Source organism: Lineus longissimus, chromosome 2 (assembly GCF_910592395.1).
Source record: "Lineus longissimus chromosome 2, tnLinLong1.2, whole genome shotgun sequence".
NCBI lineage: Eukaryota > Metazoa > Nemertea > Pilidiophora > Heteronemertea > Lineidae > Lineus > Lineus longissimus.
Genome location: NC_088309.1, coordinates 24,533,246 through 24,554,762, shown reverse-complemented (window position 1 = coordinate 24,554,762; position 21,517 = coordinate 24,533,246). Strand labels below are relative to the sequence as shown.

The following is a 21,517-nucleotide window of genomic DNA, read 5'->3' as shown; positions in this document are numbered from 1 at the left end:
TCTGTCTTAACGATACCACATGTAATACTTTATAGTTGTTTTCTTTATAAATTTACAACCACAAAACACCAAATATATGGTTCATCAAAACAAATTTCAAAATCAAAACAGAAAATGTTGTGTTTTCATCCTAATGTTGATAAACATTCTGACTGTCAAAGTTGTTGTTTTTTTTACGGGGCGGTGGCGGAATGCCAGACACTCTACAGACTTCATATCTTGAAGACAGAATAGGCTCAAGTCACAGGGTCCATTTACGTAGACAGCTTGGCAAATGGCCAGGAACAAGTTGGCGGGAACGGGTGACCCAGGCAATACGCATGCCCAGACTGATCTTAAAGAGTTCGTTGCCATTCATAAACTTTTTATGAATGAGAAATTCGGTCGAGAATAGGGGACAAACGGTGCTTGAACTTACTTATAAAGGTAATCTACTATGCGTGTATGGAAAAGTTCCACCCGACTTGACCGAACGCGGTTTAGTACTATTGTGCGCACGACAAGCACTCTTTGAATTCCTTTTTCTTTGCGCTGACACTGTCTTCAAATGCCAAGGGTCAACTTCGCTCCCAGCCGCCTTTGATAGATGATCATCTTAGGTGCCAAGATCTGGTACAAAGACTTATGCGGGCAGTTCTAAAGGAAAACTCGATATCATTCAATAATCGGAAATACCTGCCCCAAATCCATATTTTTTCTAAGTGTTTCATTATAGACTATGTCCTCCAGCACCTCCAGGTACCACATTGAAACCCGTTAAGTGCGGTCGAACGAAGTATAAAGTGGAAGAAACTACAATTCATTTTATGATATTCATAACAATATTTTTCATTTCCCTCTCTCATGTGGTGCTGACTCAAGTAAATAATGAAAGTATTATTACGGCGTGAGTAATTCCTGCGCGATACACTCATCTTCTTCATGTTTACAAACACCATTATTGGCACAGTATACCAAAAACGATACAAATGCTGGCCGGTTCACACTAGCCTTTCTGACGTCAATTAATTGGCGAATGTCCATTTCTCGACGCAAATCTCGAAGAAAATATACATGTACATACGTTGTTTTGATATTTGTTGACCCTGTTTCACGTAACTGTAAATATTTGATGGGTTCAAACTCGCACACTCTTGGCATCAGGCCAGACTTTCACATTACTTCTTGTTGCCAAACAGATGAATGTAAGCTCACTTCAGAAAAAAATCATCATCTGGTATTTTCCGCTCATTATATCGCGAAACATTCCGCTGAAACCGCACGGATTAAAAAAAGATAACATTACACGCATATACTTGAACTAATTGCTTTTTGGTGATTTCGAATCGCTAATGCAGTATTTGCGACGACCGAGAGTAATTCAGCAAAAATATAGCATCAGGAGAATCACTGCCATGAAGTTTCTCTTGGTTGAATATTAGGTAAAGGCCACGATAATGTCCCCGCTATCATGTTTACTCCAATGAACGACTGATTATGTCAACCACTGGCACTGAATCGCAAGGGCTTTGGTCTGGTTTGCTGCCAACACCAGGTGCGAATTTTCAGCGGAAAAGCTAAAAAATAATGCTTGAACGGGAAGCCCTCCTAACCCAGTAACATTGGTGCCAAGAGGGTTTTGTGACATCTAAATTATTCTCACTTTTTGCCTTTAAAGTTTACGAATTTTAAGCGGGCACTTCAGACTGTTGTCGACACAATTTTAGAGGGGACTGAATCTGGAGTATCTTTCGTCAGCGTCAAGTTCACAGAAAGGAACGTCATGTACACCTTTGGTGAAGAGGCACTTGGGGGAATGCCAGGATATAATTTATGTGAAGGCAAATTTTCGGGAAGTTCGACATCATCCTGCATGATAATGCTAATGAGCACTCCGACCGCGCCCAGTCGCAGAGCGGCAGGGGTATCACGCATCGTGCCCAACAACACACACCCCAGAGAAAACTTTTTTTAAAGAATGAATGCCGTATTCTCGAGAAACAAGTTTTATTATCATAACCTGACCTGAGAACGTTGATAAGGGACTTTGTCTTGAGTCTCGATAAATGAACGTCTGCCTCTTTCCAATTATACAAAGGTTAAAACTTTTTATTTTAGAAAAACCATGCGTACTGGATTGTGAATGAAAAGCTTCTACTCTTAGAAATTAAGGTTTGCGAGTTTTTGAAAGACCTTTGCGCATTTTTCGGTTGACACAAAATAAATTATGCACCCAGTACATTTTTTACTGAGAAATGAAAAACCCTCTTGCAGAAACTAGGCTACATCCATTTTTTTCATGATCCATGTTCAAGCCATCTTGCCGAACGCAGCGAAGAAATGTGGGCCAGGAAGCATTAAGCAACTACTCAAAAATTCAATTTTTGTTAATAGTTTTGAATTTATGTTACTTCAGCTGGTATTTACACCATATTCAGATGTTCAAAATAAATATCTCTGTCGGCAACAACAGAATACCTCTTTACCCCTATGGAGTTTCTCTAAATTTTAGAATGAGGCATAAAATCATATACATCGTGAGAAAAAACAAGAAAGCGGTGGTTAGTGCAGAGACCAATCACGTGAGAGGAACATGATATAAATTAAATGCCTTTCTTATTCATTTTCTTCAGAGTGGGAATGAAGGTTGCATCAGCAAAACGGAATTTGAAAAGTTTGAAAGAGGACTATCGATATCCAATGACTCTCAGTTTGAACAAGCATAATCTAAATGTCAATGAGTTCGTTTACTGTTTACCCTATTTCACTATTATTTCTTAGGCGAAAAAAGGCCTGAAAGAAAATACTTGCATCGCCGTGGGAGAATTTTGTTAGTGATTAAACTGGTAAAAGGACATTTTTAAAGATTTTACCATAAACTTTTCGAACCAACTTTTGCGACGGACAGTTCTCGAACAACTGCTCCTCAGATTATTTCATGCAGTTGAAACATGAAATACAATTAAATTTTAGGTGAATATAACTGAAGAGAACGTTTACAATATTTTTGGTCTTCTCGTTCAGGGTAATTTTGATGATGAGTTAAAGCAATATCGATTGTTATCTTGACTGATACATCTAACACTTTATCACCAAAAAACACCACCTGACCAGTAACTAAAAATTGGTCATCAAACGAATGTAGATTTGTCGAGTTGCCTGGGCCCAGTTGTGCTCAATCGGTGATTGAGACAAACCCTTTGTTTTTGTTATAGTAACAACCAACCGCCATCGCTTGCAATATCAAGGTGAAAATTTATCTAAAACCCGTTGTGAACCATTCGCACTCTAAAGATAAAATCACGAGGTCATAAGCAAATAAACATAATGCTGCTGAAACCAATTCTCCCTTCAAATGCTACGGGGTCCATATCAGCATGGGGCTTTCAGTACTCCGGGTTTGATGAACGTAGTAAACAATGATGGCCTCAAAATACACCCTTGGCTGAGGCTGCCGTTTCGACCGCCATCCCATCATTTGCTAATCTGCTAATCTTATTGTAAGATCTGTTTTTGAATGATTTTTACTGTACAACCCATAAATCTACCCTCTGGTAATGATAGCAATATTCCAATTTGATAATTTGCGTATGCAGTGTTGGTCGTATTTTCGTTGGGTAAAAGCCAGCTCCATAAAAGTTATAAACTTTTTCAAAGCGAGAATCTTCAATCATTGATTGGATAAGCGTGGGAAATATCGCTGTCATACAAACATTGAAATATAAGGTCGTGCCCCTAGATTTGGAGGTGTGCCTCATATAGGGCCAATGACGAAGGAATCCTATATTTACGACTGAATAGCTTATAGCTATCAAAAGGCTTTACGATACCAGTGAATTCGAACGCAGACGTGAATAAGGTACATTATATTGAGCGAAGCAACGACTTGAATGAACTCAACACCTTCCGTGTCGACGCTAGATTAGCATGTTCCTACTAAATCATGGCAATATTTGGCAAGATAAATAATCTAGCGTATGATTGGCTGGTTAACTTGTTACGTAAATATTACCTATGTGTTGTGTCTCGAAGCCCTCGGCGGTGAACAATCAACATTTATTTTTTGAGGGCCAGATAGCGGCAAACTGTAATCAGAACAACAACTTGGCTCCCAGTATTTCTCCAAGTGATGTTTTAAAGTTTTCACCACGAAAACAACCACACTCGTGAACTGATGTAATAAAGGCGTTCTTCTTTATTTACCTGTAATAAAGTATATAACATTTATAAATCATGACGGTATAGTGGTATGCATGGCAAGAATGGAATCTCATTTGTAAGGGAAACTATTTCGACGAAGGTCATGACCGCAAAACACTGCGTACATTGGCTATAAATCTAACCGGAATTTTAGAAATTCTGGGACATCACAACATCGCAACATCACAACTGTGGTCAGCATGCGATGAATACTTTTGAAAGATGTACTTGTTTTAGAACTACTTGTGTATGGACGAACTGATAAAAACAGATATGCATTGTTTTCGAAATCACTGACAATTAAATGTCCCTGGCCTGCGAATTCCACTAACAGTAATACACCCTCCACCATGCAGATCATTGGTCGATCTCTGCCAGAACTGATATCTAAAATACATCGTTAGTGACGTCTGGATCGTGTGTGATATTCACTGCACGGTTACATTTTATGCCTCATTAACTTCCAGTCAAAACATTGGCAGAACCCTTCATGAAGACTGCTTTGTGTACCAATTGTAAGTCATAAAAAAACATGAGCTATAGTGCATGGACGACTGTAAAAGAAATCGTTCAAGTTGCGTTTTCTTGGGTGCGTACGTACATGTATATGTACATTCAAGCAAAAACCTAGCAGGCCTGGGCTGGGTTGTTCAAAATCACGTTAGCTTTAACGGCGCCGTTAAGTCTTAATTAACATGAAAATTCTAATGCGATAACTGAAAGAGATAACGTCCATTAGGATACTTAACGTAACCGTTAAGGATAACGTGTCTTTTGTGCTTTTGATCAACTGGGCCCTGGTGTGTTTGGCGCGCGTTTCAATGATATCGCGCATTCTTGGGATGACTGATGAAGGATGCTTGATGGCCGCCCTGCACTCAAATGACTCAGTCCAAATTCAGGGCGGTTAGAATTATTTTCTGACGATCCCTTGCTATCTGTGTTAACTGTGCGAGCTACATTGTAGGGCTTCAAAGCTTGAAAATTATAGAAGGTTAATTCACTGTAAAGTTATGATTCTGACCCTTGAAGAAAACGTTTGGGACATTTTCATAATTTTCGTCATACATTGTATTGCTTCTTTTATGTTCATCGTGATTCAGCATTTTGTTTATGAATTTTGGTGTAGGGAACAGACACACCCTGAACGGATCAATCCGGTGAGAATTCCTTGTTGAGCTGCTGTTCATAGTCCATCTATTTTAATGCATTGATTTACAAGATTGACGAGGAAGATTTAGAAACTGAACTTTGACCTATTGAGTGACGGAAAGGAAAAAGTCAATCAATCGTTCTTTTAAAAATTGTAAAATATCTGACGTAAAAAAACTATAAAAACTATTTGATTGTGTCACGCGCGTTCTGTGTTGAGTTTTGGCAATGTTTCAAGAATATTGTTGAGAGGCTTTTTCTTTCCATGAATGAACTTAGCCGGAAAAGCACATGACTGCGTATGTAAATAGAATTGACCCATTTACGCTGTAAGTTTTGATTGGTCAAAACGAGTCAACGAAATTCAACTATATCGTTGTGTAGGGGTGTCTGGCAGAGGGATTCGTATTTGGGGAAACAATAAATGGCAAACATAATTGTTTTAAAGATCATTCTTTATAACTTTATGAGAAATCTCATGAGTTTTGCAAGTGTTTGTCGCTCTTTCGACCAAGTTAGTATTCCTACACAAGGAGGGGGACATACAGCAAATCCCCTTTCTGGTAGTCAAGTGATCCACAACAATATCAACCAATGGGGTGTCACTATTTTGCGCGGTAAGGCAGACGTCAGGTATTTAACTCGTGAATGAATGAATGAGCCTCAGAATATCAACAAACGAGATTTAGTAAACACGCGAAATTGTAAACACAGGAGTGTCAACACTGACAGAGCCAGTTTCTAACTTGTCCGATTTTTCAACTTTTTGACAAGACTCCGATTTTCACCGACTAATCACCTGTTCCTGATTTAGGAGGAAACTTCATTTCATTCTTATCCATCTCGAGAGCAGAAAATATTCACGATGTCCGGAAAGCTGTATTTGATCGCAATGGTCCTGGTCGTCTTCGGGTATTGTCAAGCAATGGACTTGAAACGGCTGCTGGAGGGAAAGGCAAGAAGTATGAGAAGTCGCCGTGCCTTACCCAACCCAATCCACAATCATAACATTGACACCCGCGGACAGGTGCAGCCAACATGCAATAGTGACAACGCCGGGGAGATATGGTACGAAGGCTGTAATACGTGTGGATGCCCCTTGAGACGCGGCGTCGAACCAGTGTGCGCACGACGGGCCTGCAGGTCACCCATCCAGAAACGCGACCTGAGGAGTCAACTCGAGGAAGCATCAACCCTGATGTGTCCAGGTGGCCGAGTCCCAGGCGAGACGTACAGGGATGGATGCAATAGGTGTCATTGCAGCGAAGGAGGGATGGAGTTCTGCACGGTGAAGAACTGCGATTTGGGCGTCAGCTACGAGACCTCTAGCTCATCGGGAGAAGTCACCCATGAAGTCATTGATGTCAAAGCCATCAAGTTGACGAACTTGCTTTGCAGAGAACACGGCTTGGCTGGTAAGTTGAATATGTTATTTCTTTAATGTTTCTTAGTAGAATTGGAGCGCTTTTTCATTCCATTTACCACTGGAACTCAAAGTCAAGAAGTTGATCTTGTCTGATACTGTACATGACCGAGAAGGAAGAATAATAAGAAAACAAGAGGCACCAGTTGATCACTTAGTGGCCATTTCCTAGGACACACCAACGCATGAGTGACAACATTAGAACTTAAGTCGTTGACTCTACAGTTTAGTTCACACACAGTTCCATTATATTTGCTTTCAACACGCTTCAAAAACAAAATTCAAAATTGGCATGCAACAAGTTATCCCTAAATACTGTCTAAGCGCCACTTGAAGTTCTTTGTAGAAGTTGTATTCTCCACTTTACAATGCTAAACAACAACAACAACGTTACTATAATGACGGCGCTAAATCGTTTTGACAACGAATACGCGCTGACTGACATGGCTGACGCATGGCACACCCGCAGAGCCGTTTTATAAATGATTACACGATAACCGAACGCCTACGGAAAGAGCAGTGCGACAATTGGTGTAATTGCATTTCAGAGTCATCAAATTGGTTCTGTATTTATCGTTTCTGCCATGGTTTTTAGGAAGTTTTGTAACTCTCTTGCTCTTGTTGAGAAAGGCATTGCCACAATTGTATTCAGTCGCTTGACAGGCCGGGAGGCGGCCGGCCGTGGCAATGCCCCATTAAGGCAGATTATTGATGGTTTGCGAACGACCTCGTTCAAACTTAAGTTCGCCCTATTGTCCCATCAAACCTTGTCAGGCGAGATGGGCCCGGGAATGGGTCAGACACACTTACTGAGTTTACATAACATATAATATTAATAATTGTATTAAGGCCAATAAAATGATTGATAAATTTGCTCTGAACTCTTTATCTGCTGCTCTTATTGAATTTGGGTTATACTTTCTATTGTTTTATTGTTTTATTGTTTTATGCACTTAAACTTTGCTTCGAAAACGTGACCTAAAATGTGAACGAAGTTATTCGAAGCATCATGAGACCTGATCGTATCCAACACCTTTATCGAATGATCATCTCAGTGCGATGCAATCAATGGGAATAAGCGTTGAAAAAACCAAACTAAAAGTAATTTACTCTTGAATGTCGCGCGAGTTAGTTCAAACCGGTTCAAACCACCTTGTACAGTCAGAATGTTGTAACAAGTTATAGTACACGTATGTATGTGTAAGCATCTCTTCGCCGCCCTTTCTGTTAGTGAAACATTTTCAGATGCTGTCCAAACATAGGCCCTGCACTAAAAAAAATTCATCCCGCCCATACTACCGTCCTCCGTTTGACATGCCTTGGGCGTCGCCCTTTCTTGCCGCGGGTCACTTGCAAATATGTTGTCATAAAGACACTTGTACTCATGCATCTTCCTTCTTGTCGTTCCAGGTCACAAATTCACCGATGGGTGCCATATATGCTACTGCAGCCACCATGGTCTGATGTGCTCGACCAACTACTGCCCCAAGTTGCCCGCCAGCTACTGGGAAAGGAAGTTTAGGTCGGACCGACGACGTGAACAAGAAATCGAAGAAGAGCGGGTCCGCTACGATTATTAGAGAATGATTTGGTAATCTGGAACTCTCTTTGGCGCGGCTTTGAGGACTGCGGAACTTTCCCATGTGATGGGGAATCAAGAGTCACTTTCCGCCGGCCAGTAGACTGACTCTGTTGCTCAAGAAGCACAGTCAATGCAATGAACGTTTCACTTAAGGTGGCTTGCTTTATTCCGATTTAAGCAAGCAGTCACGTAAATTTTAAAACAAAGATTCCGCAACGAGCATGTCTTGGTTCATACTTTCTTAATCGAGATAAATATATTGCAAACTTGGAATCGGAGACCATTGTTTAAAAGACACGAGTCACAACATATCAATGCAATTTTACACTATTTACTATATATGATGTACTAGTATTTGTATCTCGCATGGCAGCAATAATGTAGCACGCGTATCAATGCAAATAGTTTTGATGTGAGCTTAAGCTATGGTAGAATTATCCGCTAGCGCGGTACACTGTGGCTTATAGTTGGGTTAAGGTGAGCTGTAGAGGGTTAATCGTAGTTTTGGTGTCGGGAGGGCTGAAGAAATCTTTGTCATTCAGGATAAGCATATTATATATCACAACTGCAGTAGTGGTTGAAGTTAATGTCACAAGTCGCATAAAATGCGCGATACTTGAATATTATACTACGGTAATGTATACTTAACGTTTAATATTTGACCTTTAGATAACCGGTGGCATTAGTGTTAGGAATCTTATCATAGACTCTCGTTTGCCAAGTCATGATATTTTTGGCCCGAAACCGACACTATCTTGTCATAATGTCAATCAATATTATTGTCTGTCACAATCATATGACAAGAATAATGGTCTTAATATTTGTCCTGAACTCTATCGCTTTCTGAAGCTAACTTTTAAGTAAATATCTCTTGTGCTAAAATAGTTATTTGTTATCTGTAAAATTAATCAGAAGAGGAACAGTACTTCTGCTCGAAAAAAAGGTTAATGAATGTTTGAAAACAATGAACTTGTCCTTAAGTAAATTATGATGTTCGTCGCGAACCGTTTGTTTTGAAGTTCTTTATACATCGGTTTATAGTATACTAGTATGTCCATTCATATTGTTTTGGTAATCATGTTATGACCAAATGCGGCAAAATAAAATAATATTGAGCACAGAATTAACTGTCCAGATAATCTGGGAAAAATATGTTTGTACTAAAGTATCAGTAAAACTGATGATTGTAAATAAAGTGTAGCTTTAGGATCTCATCACCTGTAGTGTAAGTTGGGCTGGGGTCGATTGCTGCGAACAGAAGGAAAATGAAATTAAACTCGAAATCTATACTGATGAAAAAAATACTTGGGAGCTGAATATTATTAAGTATTTGGGATTGACGAATCATTCCGAGATAATCTTGAAACCTTGAGCTAATTTTATTTCTGTTTTCGGGCCCTCTGTTCGACAGAGGGTCTATGTGATTTCATAATTCCAATTTACTTGTTCACGGCAAATTCGACAACGGTTCTTCGTGATGGGTATAACATAACAGTGAAACTCCGCATCTTTCATGATCTACATGTACGATTGCAAATAACGAATTCTTTTGTGGAACAGATTTCATACACAAATACAACGAATTCGTCGAATACAACTAAATTGTTTTCGTACATCGTAATTCGTAAGCGATGCGGAGCCCCGCTGATGCAAGCAAGCAAATATCAATGCAAATTTTGCGAAGTCATTCGATTTAAAAAACAAAACTTTTGTTTTCATGTTATTTATTGTGAAGTTGTTGGTTTCTGAATTTTCTTGGCGATAACGATTCATTTGTTACATATCCGGTATAGCTGCTACATGTACATGTACGTACTACCCGTTTTCGTACCAATTACATCATTGTGTGTGAAAAAAACCTATCAGAATATTGTTGAAATACATGTAGTCTATCACCAATAGTAAATTCAGAAACCATAGCGGGGAATCCACCGTGATTGAAATTATGTAATGGTTTAACGTTGAAGTTGCGATCCAGTCGGTTCCGCTAACGTCTGGCCATGGTCTGCAGTGACGGGATGTATCTTGTTAGCGGCACCCCTACGAGTCCAGTCGCTTGTCGGTCAACTAGACACGTGGTGGCCAGCTATAAAGGACCACGCAAACGTGTTGCAATGCAGACGAAATCCCGATGGTGGATTTCCCTCTAAAATCATTCAAAATCTTTAGAATCACTGTTTCGAATCTCTACACTACGGCGGTGTACAAACTATATTGAAGTTGATAAACATACAATGTGCCCTTTGAAAAGTGATAGTTCAGACTGGATGGACATTTGTATATCACCTATAATTTATACGTAGTGCAACTAAATGTACATGCACGTGAATGCTGGTATCAAGGGTCAAGCGGTACAAAATTGTTACGTTTGACATCATGTTGGTGCAGTTTTGCTACAAAGTTAATATTCTCGGGACATGTCATTAAATTTATTTACTTCTTTAACCGATTATTGTGGGAAAACTGATCACTTGTTTTGCCAGTTCTTCTCAGCCAGATGACACGTAGTTACTATCGTTATCAACCAAAAGTAATTGATTGACGCCCATCACGGGTCAGTCGCGTGCGATCGCCAGTAGTCTGAAGGTGACCTTGTCTATAAATATACACCATGAAGATCGATGGTTTTACTGAAGGATGGTAGCTAAACTGACACGTTTAGCATATCGATATTCATGTATATGGCGTTGTGCATTACCTAAGAGAGCAATGCAATAGAGCTATACTAAACCTTGAGAATGACAAACTACAAATAGTAAGACATGTTGCCGCTGCCAAGTTATGCAAACCGGAATCATCTCCTGCATGCTGTATCTTTTGGTCACTCTCTGAGAGATTCTTTGGCATATGCGATACCCTATTCGAAAACAGACAAATACACCGCTGTAGGCTGTTGATAAATAAACATGTACACAGATATGCATTTTATTACGTAAATATGATTGTGTAAATATTATTTCATCATCTACATGTATGCTTCTTTTCTACCGAAGTTTATTTTCCATTAAAATTAAACAATTTACAAAACACCGCGTGTTTTTTAGTGTTTTTCCTGTTTCGTCTACTGCTGTATCAGCGCTCGGATGCATATGAGACCCAAGTAAATGCAATGCGCTATAAGATCATAGCCAGGCCTTTCAAAGAGCAAGAAGAACATCAGAGAGTTAATACAGAGCAAATGGGCTATCAAAGTCTACCCTATTGTCTGATGATTTTGACCTTGACCTATCCGAAACAGAATAAGTAAGCGTTATCATCTAAAATTAACTCAGTCAAGTCTTCTTAATGAACTTGATGGTATATCAATCGAAAGATACCGTTCAGACACTTAAGTCTTGATTCATTGATTGACACGAAAACACATACAGAGTGTCTCACTTCAAACTTCGTCCAACAATCAATCACATTCGCAAACATGTGAGGGATAATAATATGGGACGATATTACATACAAATTTTGCATTCATAAAACAATTGCATTTTGTCTTTATCATAACATTACGGCGAAGAATCTTTGATTAATTTGATATCACTGATGGGGTATGATAAATAGGAGGATTTTCTCGTAAGATAGATGTTCTCCATTCCGTGAATAGGTCGATCATCAGACGTCAAAAGCTTTTGATAAATTTTAAGAAGCGGGTTTAACCCGTTATGCAATATTATCCAAATTTATCAAGTTACATAATTATCACCGACGTCATTAATTGACATATCATAGTATACACTACCAACCTTTCCTTGTTTTTGGGAATTGAACACTTAGCTTTAACCTATGATTATCAACCCAGAGGACAATAACGATAGCACATTGTATTCATTTTCTATAATTACTAAGATTACTCTGAATTTTGTTGAATTTAAAGCATGACCATCATCGACGCCATCTAATGGATAGAATGGAATTCAAATTGAGGTCTTCGAAAGAAACAGTCCTTCGTCGTCCTTATTTCATGCGGAATCGGTTTGCAATTTGCGAGCGGCAATTAGCAGTGAGGTTTGCTGAGGCTTTCCACGTGGCTTCGGTGGGAATGCGAACCCTGCAGCGTCATGCCTGTACACCCTTCCCCTTTTGTCGAACTCTGAGCGAACAGTTCTATCTTTGCTGTAAACTATAACAGAGAATCCGTGGTGTGTATAATTCCGATGGTCATGTCACAAGGACAAAGTCACAACCAGAACGCCGGGACACATTCTGTTGAGAACAATTCGGAACAATAAGAAACCCGTCTGATTACATATGTATTAGTCCATCTTTATTTTCTCATCCGCAAAACGATCTAACAATGCCTTCATCCGGTAACAACACCTACAAAGTATCCTGATCAAGAAAAACGTGGCGATTGAGATAACAATCACCGCCACAGCAAGGACAGAACTAACATCGAAGAGCAATAACTGGTACCAAGTGAGCTGAACAGTCTGACTGCGCAGGTGTTCGCCGCCATACTGCATCACGTGTTCGAGCCAATACATCACAGTATCATGGACGTCATACGGTCTATCTTTTAACATTTGCGAATAAAATTTGGCAGTTGTAGAGTAGGACGTATTGTACTCAATGATATCTCTAATACTTCGCTCAAACTCCCCAGTCGTGAAGTTTAAGAAGTCTAACTTAATACCGATGCCTTTGATTTCTAAACGCATTGCGTTGTATAGCTGTTCACCAGTTACCGGAAACGCAAGCATCGGAACACCATGAAAGATTGCCTGGTTTTGGCCTCCGGGACCACAGTGGCTGATAAAAAGCTTAGTTTTTTGGTGATGCAATAGACCTTCAAGAGGAATCATGTCCATGAGTTTCACATTTTTTGGTAGTTTCACGTTCGGTTTTCCCTGATTGCGCCAAATAACCTTTTGCGTCAATTTCCCGAAAACCTGCGCCATTTTGTCGGCGTGGTGGTTTGGGACATTCTGGAGTCCACTTCCAAATGTAACGACGATAAGACCATCATCTGCACTATTAGCAAACTCTTCCAGATCGGGCGGCAGACTCAAAGGCTGTACCTTCAAATTAATCCCACCGCTGTAAACAACATTAGGCATGGCGGGATATGCGAAGTCCAGCAAGGGATCAAGGTCGAGAATCCACAGATGGGTCCCTTCAGCCAATTCCCTGAGAGAAACGTAAGGTTTGTCCTGTGAATACTGTCTGTAAGTATTATCTTCTGTCTTGAAATAAATATACAACGCGCCCAAGATCATTTCCACACTATTTTTGAATCGTCCGTGAAAGTCCATATCAGGCGATCTGCAGTCCATGGACATTTGGTGCGGATGAAAGGACGGAATTGTCATTAAGGTTGAAACTAGGTCCGTGGGCAGTGCCTCGGTAAAACTACCGTATGGGACCCCGAGTTTATGAGGTACAATGTACAAACACCTGTAAGCGAAATGACCGTCTACTAAGACAAAATCGAGATTAAGAGCCTTGAATTTCTTGAATAGGGGTAAATCACTTAATACCGAGGTACACGCTTCAAACGCCTTGTCCCAAATCGCTCCCTCCAGTTGGCGGAATTCGTTATGGAGAGTTTCTGTGAGGAAGTGGTTATGGTAGATGTGATTGCTGTCAGCACCGTGATTCATTTTACCATGATGACCGTAATACAGGACAGACACCCCCAGTTTCCGAGCACTTTCTGGGCATTTGAAATCCTTGTGTAGGGCTACGACTACTTGGTGTCCACGCTTTGCCAAACCTTCTCCGATAGATGCCAGGCGACTAATATGCCCCTTTGTCGGACCTGGGAGGAGCAAGACACGTCTTGCGCCTATCTGGTGCAGAGCCGCGAGGATGGTAGCCACTATCGCGATGATAGAAGCTGTTCCGTCCATCACCTGAAACAAACCAAAACAAGTATTAGAACAAGCAGCGATATAGAAATATTCGTTTTCCGGGCATCTGAACCGGGGGCTGAGATTAGACGAATGGGCCCTACTGCCAAACCTTCTTCCCAAATAGCCACTCAAAAAGTTGTAATTATATATGTCTGTATTACCGCATCAAAATGGAAGAACGGCCTCCCGACACTATCTCCGATATGGGGACAACGATAGACTCCGTAGTGATACACACATTCCGACACAAACCGCAACAAATCTAGAACAGGTTTTCTATGTTGTCATGTAAATTACTGCTCTTTAATAGCCGTTCGGATGCATTATTTAGTGGTTGGCCCCCGTCAGGTGTTGGCGAAGTAAATGCATTGAACGACCACTGAATTGCAATATTAAAATGGGGCTTCGCACAATGATAATTGAAGAGCGCTATCAACAAAAGTAGCCCACGTACTCATCAGGCAGGTTTTCTAACGAAGAGCTACGGGCAACGGAGTACGAAGTATGTGAAAGTGAGTTATCCACGATTTTTAAAGATTTTCCCGATTCCTCCAACAGTCTACACGACTTACATTCAGCATGTAGTATGTATTTTCATGATGGGAAATCCTGTTTAAATCCCAAAATTGGTAGGAACGAACCTGGACTTTATCAATTATACCACACTGGCACAAATTTGTCTAGGCTTATGTCGACGCATCGGGATTAGTAGCGCGGCTTATCTTCAACCCCCGTCATGGACGTCACCGGCCTGCTCAAAATACCCAGGAGCAAAATGAAATGAATCATTTGATGCATGCTTATCCTGATTCGCATACAATATTGTTAGCAGTGTATTACCGTCATACACTGTTGATCTCTATACAGTGTATCTTAGAGATCTTATTTCTATTTAACGAAAGCCTTTATCCACAAATTACATGCGAATGTTCTGATGTAGAGGAGTTCAGTCGCAAAAGCAACTAAAAACCATTCAGAAAGATTGAGATAACAATGGTTAAATAAAGCTGACAGTACCACGGATCTGAATACCAAAGTGTTTAAAGGCAACTGCAAAATCCCATTGAACCTCAAATGACACGGAGCTCACAGACACCTTCTCACAATTCACATTTCTGCTTTCGAAAAGTGGCCAATGAATATAATGTAATAAAAATGTTGTCACAAACCCCGCTTCTTACCGTCCTCTTCAGTGGTTATCAACATTTACCATATAAGGATCGAGAAAAAACTGACGAGAAAGCATTAGTGATGAATTTGTATCCACGGTTTGTACTAGTAACTCTAATGGAGGCCGGCTTTCAAATACGTGCATGTGTTACATGAATAAACACGCAGGTGTATTGAACCAGCTGTGTACATGATCCCTAGATGTCCTCAAAACCGTTTCAAACAAATCGATGATGCAGCTCTCGGGCATGTCGGTGTTGTCGATGTATTAATCTGACTTTCAAACGGCCGTTAGGATGTTGCTAATGTTACATGCAGGTTCAACCAGAGCAGACCGCAGTGTACTGTGCACAACATTGGAATATTCCTGTTTAGGCCGACAGGTGGCTGTTCAGCTTGAATCGTTTCATGGTATGTGGTCGCGCGGTCTTCTTGGGAAGCAAGAATCAAGCAAATAATGCAAAGGGAATACGTACCGGTCCTAAGTCACAGCTCGTTCAAATGAACTTACAATCATGCAAAGTTTCATAAGAATATGTACATGGTGCTTATGGTGTGTAGAACACGTAAGTGGCGTAACACAGGCCTATACTATCGCGGGCAGTTGCATATATGTGACTCGCCGTCATGTCCGTATATACATGAACATAAACCGCATTCATATAGGAAAGGTCAACTTAACCTGTTTGGGCAAGGAACTTTACGGCCCCTTACAATGTGATATGACGTCCTATATCCTTTGTGGCTAATTGACATATATTACATTGTTCTCAGTGTTTGCAGTCTTTTATAGATAGCCAAGATAGGTAACCTGTATTCGATAATAAAAACCTATCCTCCAGTATATACACGTATCTCTGCCTCTTGAAGCCTGAACACTCTCATAGGAGATCGCGGGATATCGTTGTTTTTGACCTCCCAACAATTAAGGCCATGGGTTAAATATAAAAAATGTGAAGAAGCGATCGAGCGATGGGAAAAACAGTTGTTTTTTGGGTAATACGGGGTCAGTGCCGATTTCAATTTTTTTCGCGGTAAGTTTCACATATGACACGTACCTCAGAAATGGGACCCCCAAAAAGACCCCGCCGGGACCCCTAGGGACGGCAAAAGTGGTATCATTGACCTCCTCCTGCGCGCTTCATGGGCACTTCAGGTGGTTAAAAACTGTTTCACCCGGCGGCACTCGCAAAAAGCTTCATTTTGATACCCATGTCGACACCATTGGGCTTAAAATTGGTGAGATCTCAAGATAAGGATCTAAAGGGGCTCAAAATTACTATCTCAACCCTTTACCCCGAAGTATATAAGTGTCTTTGCTGCGTTCAAAGTTGGCGCTGCATTATCGCACTTAGGCCGATAGCAGACGACCTAGATTACACGGATCAATAAACAATAGGTGGTACACATGAGCAATATAATGGATTTTCATTATTTCCATTGCATACGTAGGCCTCACGCCGACTTGTAGGCCTCTGTGCTTTCTACAGACATAAATAGGACACAATTTCGTGACGTTCAGCAATTGCAGTGATTGTCAAATTTGTATTTATTGAAGAGAAACTGTGTGTGATATCAGAAAAGAAGGACGGTTTTTGATGTAATGGTAAAAACTGAGGTAAATGCTTCTTCAAGCCTGTATACATATTGCAGTAAGAGCCTGCTTTCGCGGTGCATCTTTTTTACCATTGGTTGCATATGCTTCTCTATCTTGTGTGTCTACCTTTGGCGCCCGTTTCATGGTTATTGCTGAAAGCATGGAAGGTACATGGCCTTGTCTATCGTTATAGTGGCTTTATAGCTCCATGTGGTATTGCGGTCATAGACTGCTGCTAGCTGTATGTAGGCCTACTGGTCCAAATTCTTGAAAACTCTTTTTCAAAGGTTTACGTACAGAATGATGTCAAAGGTAGCGCCCGCAGGTATCTTTTTGGTGGGGGGGGGGGCAAAGCCGGGCCCAAATTGACTCTACTATTTTTTCGCATTAGGCCAAGACCGCTCGAGTAGACCACAAAACTCGAATCTGCAGTTTCGACGGCAGTTGAACAATCCCATGGAAGAACTGCGACTGCATCGGCAACAAAATTATTTCGAAAAGTCGTTTAATGTTCTTGGTGGTAGAATAAAACCTTCTTATATTATCTGACCTCTCGGTCGATGACATCGCTGACACGTCATATATTGTATACCGGTCTTAAGTTCGTAATCTCTTGTGACCTATAACGATTTATAAGTATATACTCATTATCTTGTTTTCAGCAGCGCAAGCTAAGTGTACGTCTAGAACTTGATTCCGCAAGTAACAGGAAATATGGATTCTACAAAAAAGGGAATAAAGGAAATGAAATTATGTAAGTGATTGGATGTCCTTTTTTTGCTTCAAATGTAGGTCTCATTTTATAGATTCGAACGCGCAATTTGTCATTTTACCCACGGAAGATAGTGAAAGTTTGGGAATCATGGGGCTGGGGACACCGAGTGTGACTGATTGACCATGGCCATCTCGTTCGGCACTTACTGCTGCACAATCGTGAGGCAATGTTTTATTCATTTCGATAACTTTATTTTCACGGCAATGGTAACAGACAAAAAAGTCTGTGAAAGTGGCAAAAATGCGACGGTAACCCTTACCTTAACACAAGTTACAGTTCAAAGATATTTCTGGGTTTCTTTCTTCAGATGAGGATGTGCATAGAATTTACAAAGATCTTGCTGAGGTAAGGCAATTGGTTTATTCCTTTATGGTTCTATAGAAACCAAAAACCTTCAATACCTCGGCCATTGAAAGCGCATTACAAAATCCTTTGTCCTATGACACCCGTTCTTGGACAGTTTTCCGACCACACCGTTATTGCATCCACAATATTATTCTCCTTCTTCATATAAGACATGAATGGTCAATGTTTATATGAGGAGCAAGTATGTGGTATTAATAAAATCCCTTTGTCTTTTGCAGTTGTCATACGGTCCCGGTGATAAGCTAGATGTTGACGTCGTCTCCAAATACGATCAGTATCACTACCATGGCACCGAGGCTATAGATGAGGCCATCAAGAGTTTAGGCATAACGTGAGTGTCGAATGTGTGTCTGAGGATTATGTTCAGGCCCTCTATATACCCACCCTGAGGACATCAAGTGTTAGTGTTCGTCCTCTCTGCTCACAAACTAAACAGCTAATGACGTTGACATGAAGGCTAGTCATTTCTTTTCTGCGTCATTTATCTTATTAAACTTCATGTATGTTAGACCCTTTTTTTTCAGGGAGGAAAGTCGAGTTCTTGATGTTGGATCTGGAATTGGAGGCCCAGCAAGGTATTTAGCAAAGGTAACAAACTGCCAGGTGATGGCCCTTGACCTGCAGCAAGACCTGAATGCAGTGGCTGAAGACCTAACGAAGCGATGTGGGCTTGCTGACCGAGTGACGCATAAGTGTGGAGACATAATGGTAGATTTACCTGGTACGTAATGCATGAAGTACAGTAAGCATACCCAATAAAAAAATCGTTGATATGTGCCGTGGATATGAAATCTATAAAGACAACGGCCATTAAAGAATATATAGAATCCGGAAGATCTGAGGGATTTCATAATTTTTATGTAAAATTTGAAAAGAAATATATTTTCAGAGAAACGTTTGTTTGTGTATACATTGCATTTTGATGATGAACAGGGTGGTCCATTGAAGCTGGGCTGACCGTGGCCAACATGAACATGTATTTCCATTTCTAAGCTTTGTGTCGCTGTTTGCCACAAGGCGGCAGTCGGGGTCTTTTTGGCCTAAAGTGAAAAATTCACAATACTCAACCTTTGCGTATCAGTTTTCTTTGTCCCTTCAGACGAGATGGGGTATGATTTCGTGGTTAGCTGGCTGGTCTTTCTTCACATTCCGGATAAGGCATCTTTATTCGACGTGTGTCGTAAAAATTTAAAGTCTGGAGGTAAAATGTAAGTATGACGTATCTTGTATATTGTATATTAGTTTACGGACTTATGGTATTGCATCAAAACCTCGTACGTTTATGATTGTAAGCACATGTTTGATGAATCACACAGGTACCTTAAGCATACTGTACCGGTGACTTCGCGGAAGTGAAAACAATATTTATTTTTGCGTTCATTCTTTCGAATTGATTTCGAATTGATTTCGATATTTCATTTTCTGTTAAATACTAGCATTTTTTTCGTCAGCAGTCTTTTAAGACATGTGCCCTTTTTTCAAAGGTTTATAGAGGATTTCTTTGCAAAGTTTCCCTTTACCGACGACGAAAAAGATGTGCTTGCTCATTCTGTGTTCTGTCGCGAGCTGCCCACCAAGGAACAGTATGAAGATGCGCTGAAAGTTGCCGGCTTTGTCAACATCAAGGTATTAGGAAGTTTTCGCAAAGACCCCGAAACGCCAACGCGAACGCCTATCCCATTGTTCGAGCTCCTGATCAAGATGTCGAACAATGACACGCTTTGGCGTTTCGGGGAATTGCGAAAACTCACCATTAGTTCCATCAGCACTCGAGATCAGCACAAGCACACAAAAAATAATTATATCGTATTGCTCGAAAATACACATTTTAGTCATATTAGTTGCATATCGTAAAAATTCCAATCGGGTACGATTCAGGGGATATTTTCCGTTCATATCAGACGCCGAGTTGTGCTTCTCCGAAAAGTCAAAATGGCTTCTCCTCTTAAAACCCAAGAGAATAACTTGTCTCAAGGCACCAAGCATTTCTTCTGGTGAAAGTCGTGAGGTGGCCTGTTTACACGATGGTCGTGATCTCCTGTTGTCTCCACACGAATATCAAAACGGCTGCACCAAGTGGGAAAACTGAGTTTTAATCTTCCAAAGCCTTTTTCAGTATGAGGACGTGACCGAGGACTGGTTACAGTTTGTCCAGGGCCGTGCCAACGCCTATATGGAAGAAAGTTCGCGCCACGCCAGGGTCTACGGAGAGGTGACTTACATGAACCAACAAGACTTCTACAACAATGTGGTCGACCTTTTTAAAGGTGGACATTTGGGTGGTGCGAAGATTGAAGCGACAAGGGCGGAGTGAATCTATGTCACAGAAGAGAATTTCCAAAAAGCTAATGGTGAAGTATTATACTTTGCTGGCCTGATGCACCTTCCATAAGTGTTTACCCACCCCACGAAATGGAAGAAAATTGCCTCATTATTGCGTTGGCATCTTCCAATTGTATTATTCTTTGAAAACAGCGCTTAAGACGAAGATTGTTTTGTTGAACGTACTATACATGTATATATCCACCATGATATATCGTTGGTAAATAGCAGAGCGTGGCTTTTTCATGATCAGTGCATAATCAGTTGGCGGGTTACTCTGCACGAGTACTCTCATCGAATTTCTATGTGCCTTAAAAGAACAGTGTGGACAATGACAAATGATGATCTCAAACGTGGAATGTGATGATTTTCCTAGTTAATGCTTCTTCGATCCAATAGATCTAGATTTTTACAGTGTCAATGCATGTATGATTTGTACATGATTATGATTCGAGATTGGGCGAGATAGTACCCCGGTCGGGTACATACATGTATACCAGTATACGCTGCATGGGCTGATGTTAATGTGCTAAATCTCTTGTATTATGCTTTTTGCATGTATGATGACTTTAGAGACGAAACAGGAAAGAAAATTGACAATGGTATGTTATCTTAGAGACGAAATAAAAAAATGTTATTGCCAAATCACTTCCAATTTATTTTCCTTTGCGGACCTATGCATACGCTTCTTTCTTCAGAAGACGGCTGCCCCTGTACATGTCGACAGTGGTATTTGGTTAGACAACACCTCAAGTTCGGTATCAATTCCTTGTCCCCGCGTGATTAAAACCATACCAAAATAGACTTGTTGACGTATTTGCGACAGTCGAAACTTTGAGAGACTTCTAATAATACACACAGTTGCAGTGTATGTATTAAAACAGCCTGGATCTAGTCCATTGCGGAGAAGTCTCGTCATGCAAGTACAATGTATGATTGATACTAGTCGCTACGTGTCTTGGACATTTGATATCGGGAAGTATAGATACCCCTCCAATCAATGTCTCCACGTTGATATGTTAAGACGGTAATTGCATATTGATAGTATACTTGGTCATGTTGGTCCCACATTATAAATTATCGCGTCACATTGAGTAAATTCCTTCTA

The 21,517-nt window shown here is 40.5% G+C and overlaps 3 protein-coding genes across 11 annotated transcripts; 2 read left to right on the top strand and 1 right to left on the bottom strand.

The window, feature by feature from the left end:
* Window positions 1-6,009: 6,009 nt before the first annotated feature.
* Window positions 6,010-11,365, top strand: LOC135483172 (uncharacterized). The gene is made up of 2 exons (XM_064763807.1): window positions 6,010-6,746; window positions 8,165-11,365. The coding sequence occupies exons 1-2, from the start codon at window positions 6,197-6,199 to the stop codon at window positions 8,332-8,334; spliced, it is 720 nt and encodes a 239-aa protein (XP_064619877.1). The 5' UTR covers window positions 6,010-6,196; the 3' UTR covers window positions 8,335-11,365.
* A 1,204-nt stretch (window positions 11,366-12,569) lies between these two features.
* LOC135483170 (UDP-glucuronosyltransferase 1A9-like) lies at window positions 12,570-15,992 on the bottom strand. Of its 6 annotated transcripts, none has more exons than XM_064763799.1 (2): window positions 15,826-15,992; window positions 12,570-14,179 (listed from the first exon to the last, which is right to left on the bottom strand). In XM_064763799.1, exon 2 carries the CDS (start codon window positions 14,174-14,176, stop codon window positions 12,581-12,583), a length of 1,596 nt encoding a protein of 531 aa, XP_064619869.1. In that variant the 5' UTR covers window positions 14,177-14,179; window positions 15,826-15,992; the 3' UTR covers window positions 12,570-12,580. The 6 variants fall into 6 exon arrangements, with proteins under 6 accessions (XP_064619869.1, XP_064619866.1, XP_064619868.1 ...); XM_064763796.1 differs by lacking the exon at window positions 15,826-15,992 and adding an exon at window positions 15,390-15,472; XM_064763798.1 differs by lacking the exon at window positions 15,826-15,992 and adding an exon at window positions 15,349-15,471.
* On the top strand, window positions 14,598-21,054 carry LOC135483171 (phosphoethanolamine N-methyltransferase-like). Of its 4 annotated transcripts, none has more exons than XM_064763803.1 (8): window positions 14,598-14,691; window positions 17,609-17,700; window positions 18,029-18,066; window positions 18,306-18,418; window positions 18,612-18,808; window positions 19,187-19,295; window positions 19,572-19,713; window positions 20,204-21,054. In XM_064763803.1, the coding sequence occupies exons 2-8, from the start codon at window positions 17,661-17,663 to the stop codon at window positions 20,399-20,401; spliced, it is 837 nt and encodes a 278-aa protein (XP_064619873.1). In that variant the 5' UTR covers window positions 14,598-14,691; window positions 17,609-17,660; the 3' UTR covers window positions 20,402-21,054. The 4 variants fall into 4 exon arrangements, with proteins under 4 accessions (XP_064619873.1, XP_064619876.1, XP_064619875.1 ...); XM_064763806.1 differs by lacking the exon at window positions 14,598-14,691 and adding an exon at window positions 15,742-15,760; XM_064763805.1 differs by lacking the exon at window positions 14,598-14,691 and adding an exon at window positions 16,785-16,967 and having other exon boundaries at window positions 17,612-17,700.
* The last annotated feature ends 463 nt before the right edge of the window (window positions 21,055-21,517 follow it).